The sequence below is a fragment of the Glandiceps talaboti genome, chromosome 10 (assembly GCF_964340395.1).
Source record: "Glandiceps talaboti chromosome 10, keGlaTala1.1, whole genome shotgun sequence".
NCBI lineage: Eukaryota > Metazoa > Hemichordata > Enteropneusta > Spengelidae > Glandiceps > Glandiceps talaboti.
The window spans coordinates 11,807,813-11,823,026 of NC_135558.1; the positions used below are offsets into that span (position 1 = coordinate 11,807,813).

General features: G+C 35.2%; 2 protein-coding genes across 2 annotated transcripts in view; both read left to right on the top strand.

The window, feature by feature from the left end:
- The first annotated feature begins 600 nt into the window (after positions 1-600).
- On the top strand, positions 601-12,132 carry LOC144440593 (cryptochrome-1-like). Its single transcript, XM_078129978.1, has 11 exons — positions 601-757; positions 2,780-2,999; positions 3,560-3,754; positions 4,120-4,238; positions 4,793-4,932; positions 6,650-6,793; positions 7,554-7,721; positions 8,624-8,764; positions 10,417-10,568; positions 11,489-11,724; positions 12,035-12,132. Exons 1-11 carry the CDS (start codon positions 601-603, stop codon positions 12,130-12,132), a joined length of 1,770 nt encoding a protein of 589 aa, XP_077986104.1.
- Positions 12,133-13,544: 1,412 nt separating this feature from the next.
- The window catches only part of LOC144440807 (band 7 protein AGAP004871-like), a 57,179-nt gene continuing 55,509 nt past the window's right edge, over positions 13,545-15,214 (top strand). The window contains exon 1 of the mRNA XM_078130200.1: positions 13,545-13,685. Within this exon, the coding sequence (XP_077986326.1) occupies positions 13,610-13,685 (76 nt within the window). The 5' untranslated portion in view covers positions 13,545-13,609. The remainder of the gene's footprint in view (positions 13,686-15,214) is intronic.

The following is a 15,214-nucleotide window of genomic DNA, read 5'->3' on the forward strand; positions in this document are numbered from 1 at the left end:
GGAGAGTCATTTCATGATTTCACATCACTGTGTGACATCATTTTGCGCGCTTCCCACCAAACACCAAAATTAAAAAAAACACCTCCGTTGTTCTAGCAGAGATGTACTGTTGCCTCATGGGACTTAGCAGGCATGTATATGTGTTAGATGAACAATAGATATCCATGACTATGTATCTCGAGGTTAATAGGAGTCATAAACATGATAAACATTTCGTGTAGCGATGCGATCTAGTGTCGCCATGGTGTACATAGCGCCCCCATTTTATGTTTATTTTAAACCTTTGTTTTTACTGATAAATCTGTGTAATTCACACATTACATTCGATACATATATTAAGTGAAGTTTTTTCCTGGTCACAGTGGTTAGTGAAATTGATGCTTTCAAACGCATGTACTAAAGCAAAGAATATGGACATATAAAATTTGTCTTTGGTAAATTTTCAATCATATTAATTCGCGATTCCTCTGTACTGCTTCAGCAAGTTAGACCACTTCGTAATTTACATACAAAGCCCGTTTATCTGGGCAAAGTGCAATGATGTAATATTCTACTTATAATTGTGTTGTGTAGCTATGTACAAGACATAAGGCCATAGCCATGTATAAACACAAGAAATTTCTACTCTTTGTACTTCTTGCCTTTGTCAGCCTACCACCACCTTGTACAGGATCATGGTGGCTTCAGGAAGATTTTAAAGGGTTTCTGAAGACATTGCTGCCGTTCTTCAAGTTTGAAGATGTTTCGAAAGGAGAGGGTAAAGTTTTACTTTTTATCAACACTACCGAAGCAAAAACACTTTTAAAGTAATCCTCTTCGAATTATGTGTTGATGTTGTCGATGATCGATGCCGAGCTTAACTCCCCGCTGACGTCACAGTTGTACACAAATTTAAATGTACGCATCGAGTTCAAACCATTATAGGCTTACTATATGGCACAAGTCTGTACAAAAAGTACAAATATAATATGTAAATGACAAAATTTTACATCATTCCAGACTTATTCGTATGTTGTGCATACCACATAGTGTAGGTTCGGCACCCTACTATCAATAAATCGCACCCTGCTTTTGATAATTTGCATACTGTTATCATTCAAGCCATGCACTATATCTACTATATTTTGTACTGCTCTCTTGAACGGCAGTCAGCTTCAGCTATAAATTGTCATTTACCTCAGTGGACATTCTCTTCACCCCACAGTAACTGATGTTCTCATGTTTCAGTTGTTTTCGTGCATTTTGTTGATGCAACTTGCCACACTTGTTTTGTGTTCCAACCTCCTGTAATTCTAATCCATGAAGAACACTCCTACATATGTTTTAACATGTATTCCCTCCCCATCGGTGTGCTTTGAGTCACATTTGTTTACTAACAAGCTTACCTCGGTAGTTTAATGTCGTGGTTTGGTCATTATGATTATGCCCGAGATGACAATCGAATAGATGGATGAAAAAAAATCTTATCAGGATGATTCAATATATTCTCTTGTACCTGAAATAGTGTGGATATTTCAGCTTATTTACGTAAACAAAAGGTCACGTAAGTATACAGTAATAAGCTTTCCGCCTATCTTCTTTAATAACCGCTTTTTGTTGGCGTTTCTTACAAATATGTATAAAAACAGCACCATTATTCGATAGACTCCAGGCCAAAATCTACGGGTCTATCTGTCGCTTAATTTGAGTATGAAACACATATGATTGGCAGAAGTACTGAAACGAATCATCTACAGAGACATTCGTTGGGACTTCTTTCATTTTTAGAAAACAATATTGATAGCTTATGGCAAAAATCACATATGGTTTATTGCGCTTGCGCACTTTTCCTCATTGGATGTGATGCCTTGGACTTGTATTCTGGTAATTTAATTCGGTTATATCCCGTAATTTTTTGTTTGTGAGCTTTTTATCATTTTGGGTATTGTACTTAAAATATGTGTTATTATCATCATTTTTATAATAAACCACTATTTTTTGTACAATCCCCGGAATGATAAAAAGGTCAGAGAGTAAAATTACAATTACTGCAGCTAATATAATATGGCCTTAACATGAGAGTCATGTATGTACCATGTAAACCTGATATTAGCTGGATTTGTCTTTTCTCTTGTACAACCATTAATTTATACACTTTAAAGAAAGAACATGAGTTTCGCTTGATGTATTGATACATTGCAATCTATGAAGCATGACCGTTACTTTTATCCCGTCCGATCACTCAAACGTTCACCTTTCATTCGGTCCCATGATTTATCAATGTTTAAGAGTCCATTTACTTTCACCTAAGACCTGGAACTTGATAAATCAATCCAAGCGAAGTAGAACCCCCTTATTGAGTATTGTACTGAGAGTACATAAATATAGATATGGCGCAACTAGCGTATAAAAAACAAAAGAATCGTATGAGAGCCGTAGGTGGCGTACATTACGTAACCATTTCAGTCATTATACAACAGGGGTCAAAGTCAAGCTCAAGGTGTTCGTGACCATAACACACGCATGTTACGTGCGAGTATAGTCAAAATTGATTGTACTGAGTCTGTTCTCGTATGTCTGAAGATCGAAGACACACTATTACTTGAACAGCTGGTAAGTGTGCCTAAAATGCCTAGGAAACGAAGACGTTTTCAGAATTCAGATACGATCAATGGTTATTATAGTCCCACTTGCCTCTGGATGGCTTGATAGTGTACAGGTTGTTGTTTTTTGCCAGTAGAAAAGTAGCTTGTGCTATTTTTTGCCATTTTTGAAGTACAATAATCTTTATATTTTGCAGAAATGACACAACACAGAACCATACATTGGTTTCGTAAAGGTCTTCGTCTTCATGACAACCCAGCCCTACTGTCAGCATGTGATAACTGTGTAGAAATGAGACCTATCTTTATACTGGATCCATGGTTTGTCCAATCAGGTAAAGTAGGAGCTAATCGTTGGAGGTTCTTGATGCAGTCTCTCCAAGACTTAGATGACGGTCTGAAAAAACTCGACTCAAGGTTTGTAAATGAGCTATAAAATAACTGGTATTAATCTAGTTAGTTGTGCCACAATGCCATTGGAATTATTTATTTTTCTTAATATATAAATAAGCCAACCTCCTTGTTCTATTTTGACCATCTAGGATGAGGTAAAATGCTTTTGCAGGTCCTGAGAATAAGTGAACCTTCTTGTTCTATTTTGACCCTCTAGTATGAAGTAAAATGGTATTATAAACAGATGATAAACTTCCTTTTGCCAAATTTCTTTTAGATACATCTCGAAAGATCCCCCCAGCAGACAAGTAATGTGTATTGTATTGTATTGTATTGTATTGTATTGTATTGTATTGTATTGTATTGTATTGTATTGTATTGTATTGTATTGTATTGTATTGTGTTTACTATACCATGCTTTCCACAGCATGTTGTTAAGTAATAAAGTTAATTTTTAATTTAATTTAATTATAGGTACTGAGAATAAGTCAACCTTTTTGTTCTAGTTTGACCATCCAGCATGGGGTAAGAATTATACCCTAGTATACCAGAGACTGTTTACAGTACATTCATTTTTCTCATAGGTTGTTTGTACTGAAAGGCAAACCAAGTGAAGTTCTTCCAAGGGTATTCAAGGAGTGGAATATAACAAGACTTACGTTTGAAGTGGATACAGAACCTTATGCAGTGAAGAGAGACAAAGAAATTAAAGACATCTCAGAAAGTCATGGCGTTGAAGTTATAGAAAGGGTATCACATACTTTGTATGATGTAGAAAGGTGAGATTTATAGAGAGGGTATCACACACTTTGTATGATGTGGGAAGGTGAGATTTATAGAGAGGGTATCACACACTTTGTATGATGTGGGAAGGTGAGATTTTTATCACAACTGAATGTTATGCCAGGTTGTTTTAAGTTTGATATACAATGGTTTTGGTATCAGTCTGGTTGAACAACCCATGGCAATTTATTACTAAAATATTTTGGACAGAAATTATCAGTTTTTGTTGATTTCATTTGGTTGAATTTGTCTCTTAGCTGAGACACAGTTTTCATCTTTAAAACTGCACACAGTATTAATTGACGCTGTATAATGTTTTTGTCTGCAATGACTGAGAGACAAGACTTTGTCTCATTTTTAGACTTATAGATGCCAATAAGGGCAAAGCACCGTTACAGTACAGAAGCCTCCAATCCATAATATCAAGGATAGGACCACCTGCCAAACCTAAACCAGCACTGAACAAGGAAAATATGAAAGGTAATGAATAATGGTTAATGGGAAATAATTTAATTTAGAAAAAAATATATCTACTCTAATGTATGTCTAAGAAAATAAATGAATAATTTGATATAATAATATTTATAAAATTATCATTTATGAATTCATAAATGATGCCAGGACTACTTTTTAGGCAAAATTTAAATTTTGAATATGTAATGAATAGTACTCGTTACACAACTGAGATTTCTAATTACTTATTAGTAAAGTTTCACCTGTTCAGGTCAATTAGACTTGTAACAGTCAAACTGTCCATTTGCTAGCATTACTGCCAGTCTTTGGCAAAGCATGTCAACCTTAATATGTGAATTGTTACTCATACGTAACATTAGAACCCTTGGTCATGTAGCAAGAACTGTTTATCACTGAAATCCATCAAATGTTAGTGGTTGGAATATAATAAATTTATCACCATGGAAACAAAAATAATTACCAAACATCGTAAGAGTTCGACTGTGGCCATGTAAGTATCTGTTATTTGGTCCTGACTTGAGTTATACGTTGATTTACTGACTAAGGTTGCACGACACCAGTGGACGAGGATCATGATGAGAAATACGGAGTACCAAGTTTAGAAGATTTAGGAATAGATATCAGTACATTAGGACCATCATTGTACCCAGGTGGTGAACAGGAAGCACTTAAAAGAATGACAGAACATTTACAAAACAAGGTAATACACATGCTTGTTTTTCCAAAATTCAGGGTTCTCCCCAGGCATGAATGGATGCTGGTTGGGCTTTCATAATCATGAAGAGTAACACTAGTATTGTCACGGTCAGTTATAATGAAAAGATTTCAATTGCTGGTTATGGCATAGATGTTAGAGAGATTGACCCTCCAATGTCTATGATTACGATCACAATTACTGATTACATTTTTGACTGCTGATTGGTATACTGACATGTGTTGGCCAGTGTTGGGAGAACCCTGCAAAATGGCGATTTGCTCTGAATTAATTCCACTAATAAAATCAAATTATTGAAAATAGATACAACTGCTACAGTCTGATGACTGTTCCTTCCTCATGATTAGTGGCAGCTTTGAAACCAAACAGACATTGACATGGAAACACACAATGAAAATGCAGTCACTCGCAAAGATTTATGGAAAAATGTGAAGAAATAATTTAATGCAATATTGGAAAGGCTGGATTTGACAACCAACTCCAAATTCTTGCAAAACTAAACTTGGTAACAAGGATAGTGGGTGGATCATTATTAAGACCACTCGACCACTACAAAAATGGTCATGTGTTGAAAATCAATAACAGCAGTGGAAAGACCCAATTATACCTAAGCAATTTAGCCTCATGATTCGATCAAATTTATTTATGGAGATTTCTGTCTCTTTTACCAATTATTCATCATTCTTGAATTATGCCATCGTGACTTTTACTGCACAGACTGTAAAATCATTTCCCAGCATGCTTTCTTTTCCTTCAGCTCAAATACAGTTGATATTGCAAATCTTGATGGACACAATTTTGATGAATTATTTAAAAGCCTTGGTCTGAGACTGTATTTTTTAACATAGTTGATGATGTAATTGAATTATATCAAGCTGTGATCTGTGACTGTACATACACAATGGGCAATTAATATCAAGACATGTCATGTAGATTTTGTTAATGATGGGATTGGTAATCTCAAAACATTAAGTTGTAGCAAACAAAGCTTGTCTGGTTATTTCGCAATAAACTGAGAATGTATTGTATTGCTTTGATGTCTTAGTAGTATAAGTAACTGAATGTTTTCATACAGTACCAAATTTAACACTTAAATAAAACATTGTTCTGGAAGTTTCTTGGATATTTTTTTGGTATTTGCAGTACTTGACATGCTTTATCTTTGAACTAGAATACAGCTGATACATTGAATGCAAAGTTTGATTGACACAATTTTGATGAACTCTATAATTGATACTGTATAAATGACAAATAAAATTACTAGATGAACTGATAGATGTAAAGTTCTGCCAATCCCAAAAATATAGAGCGATTGTGAACTGAGAAATCTCAGGGTAGTGACCATTACAAGAGTGGTAACATTATGTGAAACACCCTGGGGAATTTGCGTGTGTAATTTGTGTCCGACACTGAGCATCTAATTTGTGTCTGACACTGAGCAACCTATTTGAGTCTGACACTGAGCATCTAATTTGTGTCCGACACTGAGCAAATTACTCTTATTCATGGAACAGAACTACACGTCTTTGTAGTGTAGCTGCTAGGCTGGAACTGCCTAGCAATATTTGATAACAGTAAATAAATAAATAATGTACCAGTACGTTTAGATGTTACCATACTCACCTACATGATATCGTGATACAGTGTAACTGTATAAATACATACACACAGTTATATATTTTCAATACTTTCTTTATTGCAGACCTGGGTATGTAACTTTGACAAACCAAAGTCATCTCCAATCAGTTTAAAACCAAGTACCACAGTCCTCAGTCCATATCTTAAATTCGGTTGTCTATCACCCAGACATTTTTATTATGCCTTGGACGAAGTCAGTAAAAATAAGGTGAGGTCCTTAAAATGACTGGTGAGAAAACAACATAATATTGAATAATAGTTAAAGATGGTTTTTAAAGTGTTTTCCTGTTTACCACTAAAATCTTCAGAATTAATTTGTGAAGGAGTAAATACGTTTGACTTTCAAAATATTGTACAAATGTACCTTGTGATTTGGTTTCTTTTGCCATACAGTGTTTTTTCTGTTGAGGCTAATTATTACGAAAGTCCTTAGCAACCATGACAATGACTATAGCAACTGAATGATTCACTTTCTTTTTCCATACCATAGTTCTGTGTAGGCTGATTATTACGAAAGTCCTTAGCAACCATGACAATGACTATAGCAACTGAATGATTCACTTTCTTTTTCCATACCATAGTTCTGTGTAGGCTGATTATTACTGAAGTCCTTAGCAACCATGACAATGACTATAGCAACTGAATGATTCACTTTCTTTTTCCATACCATAGTTCTGTGTAGGCTAATTATTACTGGAGTCCTTAGCAACCATGACAATGACTATAGCAACTGAATGATTCACTTTCATTTTCCATACCATAGTTCTGTGTAGGCTGATTATTACTGAAATCCTTAGCAACCATAACAGTGACTGTAGCAACTGAATGATTCACTTTCTTTTTTATTTCTTGGTTATTGTCAAGGCTAATTGAGATTCGATCAACAGTGCCACAGTTACAATGCACATGGTAGAACTTTTTATAGAAAATGAAAAATGTATATACATATTGACTTCTCTTTCCTTCAGCAGAAGTGTACCCAACCACCAGTATCACTGACTGGACAGTTGCTATGGCGAGAGTTTTTCTACACAGCTGCAGCAGGAACACCAAACTTTGATAAAATGGAAGGTAATCCAATATGTCTTCAAGTACCGTGGGATAACAATACAGACTATCTGAATGCATGGACTGAGGTGAGTGTCTAAACACTTTTTATAAGGTTCATTTTGATTGGTTGGAATGCAATGGTAACAATACATGTAAAGGGGTATATGATTAAAATCTCCCACAGCTAAAATGGTCATTTGTTTAGAAAGCTGCCTTGTGATTGGTCAAAGTTACTTTATGACCTCTGGTGACCTCCTTATTGAATATTCATGATTTCCATAGATAGCAATCTTGGCAAGTGCAATATCGAGTACATGGACTGAGGTGCATGCTCTGATATGACCTGAAGCAGGTTGTACGATTCATTTTGATTGCATGGTTATATAATGGACAAAATAAATATTTTACCTGAATTATTAATGATAATGGTACTGTCAAAAATTATGGCAGGGTACCCAATGTTTCCAAGTTGCCAGGGTAACCTTGTAATATCTTCACATCACCATCATGCCTGCCTTCATGTGTTATATATCTGAAGGTGTAAAGTAGATGAGGGAATCCATCTTTGTTTCTCATATGACCCAATTGACCCAAAAATACAAATATAACACCCCTATGTCCATATTCTTTCTTAGACTATTGTTTCCTATATAGTATATGTTGTAATTAAGTCATAGAAATCCAAACAGGCACTAATATACTATATAGCCAAGTTTGTATAATGAGTTGCTTTCCTTCTCCTGTGTGTAATTTACATAGCAGCCATCTTGCATACAGTCATGGATTTCTTGATTCCAAGATATTCACAACTTGACTAAAAGCTGTATTAAATAAACATCCAATTACTTACTACATACAGGGCACAATTTACTCTGCAACTTTAGCAAATAAGGCCTATTTAAAAAATAACAATTGCGCTGTTTTCAAATCACAAGAAACTCAATATTAAGCTCATCATAGTGGTATTGATTTTCTGTCTCCATTCCAGGGAAGAACTGGCTATCCATACATCGATGCAATAATGCGACAACTACGCCAAGAAGGCTGGATACACCACCTTGCTAGACACTCAGTCGCATGTTTCCTGACAAGGGGTGACCTCTGGATCAGCTGGGAAGAAGGTCAAAAGGTTAGTCATCATCCATCAACTAAACTGCTAGGTGTCTGTCAGAACTTCAACCTAAAGTTTAAAGTTTTGTCTTCAAAAACGCTAATTAGAATGAATTCCAACAGAGAAAGTGAACAAAGTACCACTACCGTCAGATAACATGTAGATGTATTTTATGGATATATACCACTGATTACGTGCCTAAATGCATACACACTTACTCCTTGTATTTGCACAGCCGTGCTGTATCATAAACACTGTTGTATACTTGTATTAGTGCACATGTGTTCCGTTATACATGAAATCATATGATTATATTTGGACTAAATTTGTTATTTTGGATTAAACATGTCTAATAATAGAACCCTATGATGCATAACATCAGTGTTTGTACTCAGCTAGACAGACGCCACTCCCTTGGGATAATTTATCTTCAGTCTCATAATCTTCAAATGTTTTGAATTTGTTATTCATTTCTAGTTTTGTAAAGGAAAATGTCCTCAACTTAAAAAAAATTTCCCCTATTGCTAAGTCTCCCAAGGGCTATACATGGTCATTCAACCATTTCACTATCACCCAGTCAGGTTATCATATCAGATAAAAGATCACTGTGTTGTGTGTTTAAAAAAAAAAATTATTCAGTTGGCTTAACAAAAACAATTGTGTGGTTCCAATTACATTCAATTTTAGAATAGGTGGGGTAGGTAGATTATATATATATATATATATATATATATATATATTTTTTTTTTTTCATATGTGAGTGTCTAGTGCAGGTAGTTATATTTTCTATTGTTTTCCATATTGTTTCTGTGTTATTGGTTTCTTAGCATGAGATGTACAGCCATTACAGATTGGAAGAATAGTTTTGTGTTGTCTTTTTTTAAGTTGATGTCAGTTTCTGCATCCACTATTTCTTGGGAGACTTCATAATTTTCGCGATTTTATTATTTTTTTCTTGAATACATAAAAAAAGTTTAGGGTCAGCAGTGAAAACCTAGGTGGGGTTGTGTAACCAGAACTAAACAATTTTTTTAGGCCTCTAGAATGACAAAAGCCTGGAGACGTCAGCAAGTCTAGTGTTTGCACTCATAGCATACTTGTACCACTGTTTTCTGCCCACACACTTTCATTCACTTCACTAGGACCCTGGGGGAAGACTAGCATTTAGCTTTAACATGATTATCAGTATGATTTTTAACCTTCTTTGCATAAAGTTTAAATTAATGAAATAAAATAAGAACACCCATGGCAATACCCTGAGTACACATTAGAGACACTCATTCGATTGGTTTATTTTACATTGCTATGACTTTGAGTAACTAAATAATGCCAGTGTTGAATAAGATATAGATGCTGTAAAAATCTGTGCTGTTTTTCCGTTTTTCAAATAAATTTTTGTATACTGGCAGTTGGTACTACATAAATTTCTTCTCTAAATTCCTGCTGACGTTAGTCCTATAAAATTCCCTCTGTCTAAATTCCAGCTGGGAGTTGGTCCTTTTTAAAGTTCTGCTCTGAGCTATATCAAAATTCTTGGTGTGGGCTGGTCCTATCAAAATTCCTGGTGTGGGCTGGTCCTATCTAAATACCCACTGGGAGTTAATTCATACATATCATTCACTCAATTTAATAGTAATTCCACATGATGTACATGTTATTTATTTCATCAGGTGTTTGATGAACTGTTACTAGATGCTGATTGGAGTATCAATGCTGGTAATTGGATGTGGTTGTCAGCCAGTGCCTTCTTTCATCAATACTTTAGAGTGTATAGTCCAATTGGATTTGGACAGAAATATGACAAAGATGGTGAATACATCAGGTAGGTTATAGCTGAGATGAACAGGTAGACTCCCTAGCTCAGATAAATGGGTAGACTCCCTAGCTCAGATAAATGGGTAGACTCCCTAGCTCAGATAAACGGGTAGACTCCCTAGCTCAGATAAACGGGTAGACTCCCTAGCTCAGATAAATGGGTAGACTCCCTAGCTCAGATAAATGGGAAGGCCACACAGCTCAGATAAATGGGTAGACTCCCTAGCTCAGATAAACGGGTAGACTCCCTAGCTCAGATAAATGGGTAGACTCCCTAGCTCAGATAAACGGGTAGACTCCCTAGCTCAGATAAATGGGTAGACTCCCTAGCTCAGATAAATGGGAAGGCCCCGCAGCTCAGATAAATGGGTAGGCAGAGCTCTCTAGTTAAGATAAATGGGTAGGCTCCCTAGTTCAGATAAATGGGTAGACAGAGCTCTCTAGTTCAGGTAGGCTCCTTAGCTCAGATAAATGGGTAGGCTCCCTAGCTCAGATAAAACAGGTAGGCTTCCTACCTCAGGTATACAAGTAGGCTCCTTAGCTCAGACTAGTGTTTTTTGATATGGACTGTAAGCAGGTAAAATCTACATGAGTTCCCCAGGTGTCTTACCAGGGTTCCTCACCAAAATTATAATATAAATATGGGATGGAAAACTGTGCAAATTTTGCCAAATTTCCCTCTTCTGTACTGTAGAGGAAACGCTATTGGTATTGACAGATTTGTTTGAAGTTGAAGACACTGATTTAATTATCAAATTGCATCTTTTCATTTAAAAAAATCAATGTCAAAGTTGGGATGCATCTTTAATAACAGGTTGTTCAATTTGTTACAAATATGACATAACGTCTTCATCAAACTGCTGCCCTTTTGATGAACTACATAAATAAATAAATAAATAAATAAAATATCAATACTTTTATTGAAAGGAAATATGTGCCAGTTCTTAAGAAAATGCCAAGTAAATACATCTATGAGCCATGGACTGCACCCCTTAATGTTCAACAAAAAGCTGGCTGTGTGATTGGTGAAGATTACCCTAAACCTATTGTTGACCACAGTATTGTGAGAGAACGCAACATTCAACGCATGAAGGCAGCACGTGCCAATCAAAGTAAAGGAGGAGGAGCAGCCAGTGAGGAAACAGATTCTTACAAGGTCAAAGGTCAGATATTTGATTAACACTATTGCATCATTAGTAATTTGTTTATGACCTGTGATTGTTTTTGGTTGTATTTTTAAAATAAATTTTGTATATCTTGACTATTATATTGGTGGTGGTTATGATGATGATAGTGGTGTGATGTTGGTGGTGGAGGTGGTGGGATGATATGCCTGAAATATCATTGGCAGAAATTTGTTTTTAGAAAATTTAAATACATTTGGTTTAATTTTACAAGAATCACATCCCATTTGAAGTACAATGTTATACACAGTATGTGGTTGATATCCAATCTCAATGGTTTTCATTACAGATTCAAAGAAAAGGAAACCCGTAAAGGAAAACTCCTCTGTCAAACCTACAAAACAATCCAAGAAGATTACAGACTTTATGACGAACGGCAAAAGATAAATGTCTATACTTGAAAATTATGTATTTCGTTCATAAAGATATGTGAATGAGAGTCATCAATTTTCTAGCAAATCTAAAGTCAGAACTACAGTGTACAAAATGGTGTATATCAACCTATAGTTTACCCAATGAAATTTATAAAATATGAAAAAAGTGGGCACTACAAGATGGAGCATGTAAAGAATCTGTCTTTGAGATATGTTAGTATTTTTATTTTGTTTTTGATTTTATGTTTGTTAGCAGTGTATGGAAATTCCTACATTTATGTCTTTTCTTTTTCTACTAGTGTTGTTACACTGCCAAATAAAAATAATATTATTCATACTAGATTTTAGATGCCAACTTAGGGAGTTCAGTTATTCTGGTTAAATTCAGCTAATTTTGTACTCCTTCAAAGTAGGATTGCTTTTTTTTTTTTTGTAGAATTGAAAATAATTTTTTTTTTGCTAAAAGTGTAGAAAAATGGATATTTCCAATCATTATGATATTAACATAAACATATTAAAGTAAATTGTTTAAAAAAGTTATTAAGAAAAAATACAATGTGTGGTTTGTGTTTTTAGCATAATAGTGTTGTATGTGACAATTATTTTGTCCATCTGTGTGTGTGTGTGTGCATATACATGTGTATTTGTATGTATGTATGTATGTATGTATGTATGTATGTGTGTGTGTGTGTGTGTGTGTGTGTGTGTGTGTGTGTGTGTGTATGTGTAATTGTACTTTGGAGTGGAGTAGAACTTTTTTACTGAAACATTGATTAGCAGCTTTGTGTAATATTCAGTTGGGTGTTTCTAGAGAGTTTGGATCGCCAACTGTTGTAGTAGGCACAATGATTTGATGCCATTGCAGATAAACTGTACATTTGAAATGGAATTTGGTCAAAAATTGAAACTTAAAACTGCTGGGCAGATTCGTAAAATATTATGTTTGCTGTGGAGAAAATGGATTTGATCCCATAGAAAATTAGGTAGGAAATATGATTCTAAGAAATAATTTAGACTGTGAATCATAATGATAGGTCCTAGGGATTGGTTTATTTTAATGAGGATTGACTTTATGTTACTACTTGATTTGCAAAAATAATGATCAAATTAAAATTGGAATTAAGACATTGGTGGCGCACTACATTACTGTTGTGGCTAGCCAAGCCCTCATGCATGTACATACGTGCGTATTTAGGTCGCTATTCCAGCAATCGACTTGCACCCCCTTGCAATGAGTAGGATTTTTTCATAAATATTTAATAGCGGAGATTGATATGAACTAAAGTAGGTGTCAGGAAATACCTTGTTATGTAATTGTGCCCAGAAACCGTATTAATATGTGGGAATTAAAAAATGATAAATCATATTGACTTGTTAGAAAGCCCGTGTCGAGAGGAGGCGCGTGATTCCTGTATGTCCTAGAGGTGAAAAGTAAACGTACGGGTACGAACCAAAGTCGCTTGTAACAGTCATTGGCTAATTCGGAACCAATGGAAATGCAAAAGATGAGCACGAAACAAGAATTTCACCCCGTCAACCAAGAGGAAGATCATACAGACTCGACAGGTGGGATACATATTTGTTATATTTTGTTTTGATAGTGACAAACGCGACAACTCGACTCGAAGTGATCGCAGTCAACAACAACGTACATATCATCACTGCATCAGTGGCTAGGCTGTGTGGAAATGTGAAGTGTCATACACGATGTAATTTGTTGAAATCTTCCGAATTGTATCAAAATAAACTCTTTTTAGCAAAGAGATAGACATCCAGGCGGTTCTTAAAGAAGGGTCACAGAACTTATTGATGTATGTGTGTGGAGAACGATGTAAACATCGCGTGGACGTTAACGCCTTCCCTTACACACTGCATTCTAAATATTCTGTATATGATATTGGGTCACGCAGAGGTCACTAGATAGAGGGGTTGACTGTAAGTCTGTATTTATTAGAGCACCGTGTACGTACGACATGTTTAACGTTTGTTTTACTCAGCCTGTACTCAAGGAGGTTTACAAACATCGCAAACGCCTTGGGTAAAATGAAAACATGTATTACTAAATATTATGTGTTGATATATGGAGTATAGGTGAACTGAAAGGACAGTCTCTCATTTACCTTTGCAAAGCCGTTCCAGACAAAGTAAGGCCGCTACTGGTTATGAATATGAACTTTCTTCTTTGTTTGAACTTTTTTCAAGTATTTGAATTTTCACATTTATAGTTTAATAACCACAAATCATTTTGAGTTCCAACAGCAATTCTAGTTTTTCTTATAGAATTATATTCCAAAGGGAAGTATGCTTTAGGCATCTATATCATATATACCCCTGGACAATACCACACTCTCTGAAATAATAATAATTTGTTTGCTCCATGCTATAAAATATTGGTCTCAACCATGAAAATACAAAATGTATATGTTGAAAATATGAAAAATTATGAGAAAGACAAGATCAGAGCTTCTTTACTGATTAAAAGTGCCTTCAGCTAAAGTTCCAAACATAAAAAATATTTAATATGCACTTGCAGATTGCTGATATGTAATGTGCAAAGAAACATAATTTTTTGCTCATGGCGAATTTCAGTTACAGCGTTGACAAGCTAAGCGTGATATGTTCTGTAGACCTAGAGAAACTTAAAAAACAAAGAAACACATGTCTTAGTGATTCTAGTTGATTGATTGTATTGAGCATCCTATTGAGTTTCTTGTATGTTTGATGTTTATAACTATAGAATAGAATAGAATAGAATAGAATCTTTATTGTGCATCCGTTAAGAAAACTACATTTCTTCATTGGATTTTCTGCAATAAGTGTTTTGTCATTCTCGCAAAACAGAGTTATTATTTCTACCACTACATTTTGAAATAAAAGTGGGAGGCTCGTTAAGAACGTTGCCATAAAACAGGCCGTGGTTTGCGACGATGGTGTTTTGTGCTATAAACCCTATATCCACCAACACTTGGTAGAGGGTCTATGGTTATTTACCAACCACATTACATCAAGCAGTAACTTTCAGACTGTGGTTAGAACCACAGGCTGGTCATTTAGACTACTTTCACCTGTGTTAGATAATTGTTGTTGATTGTAGC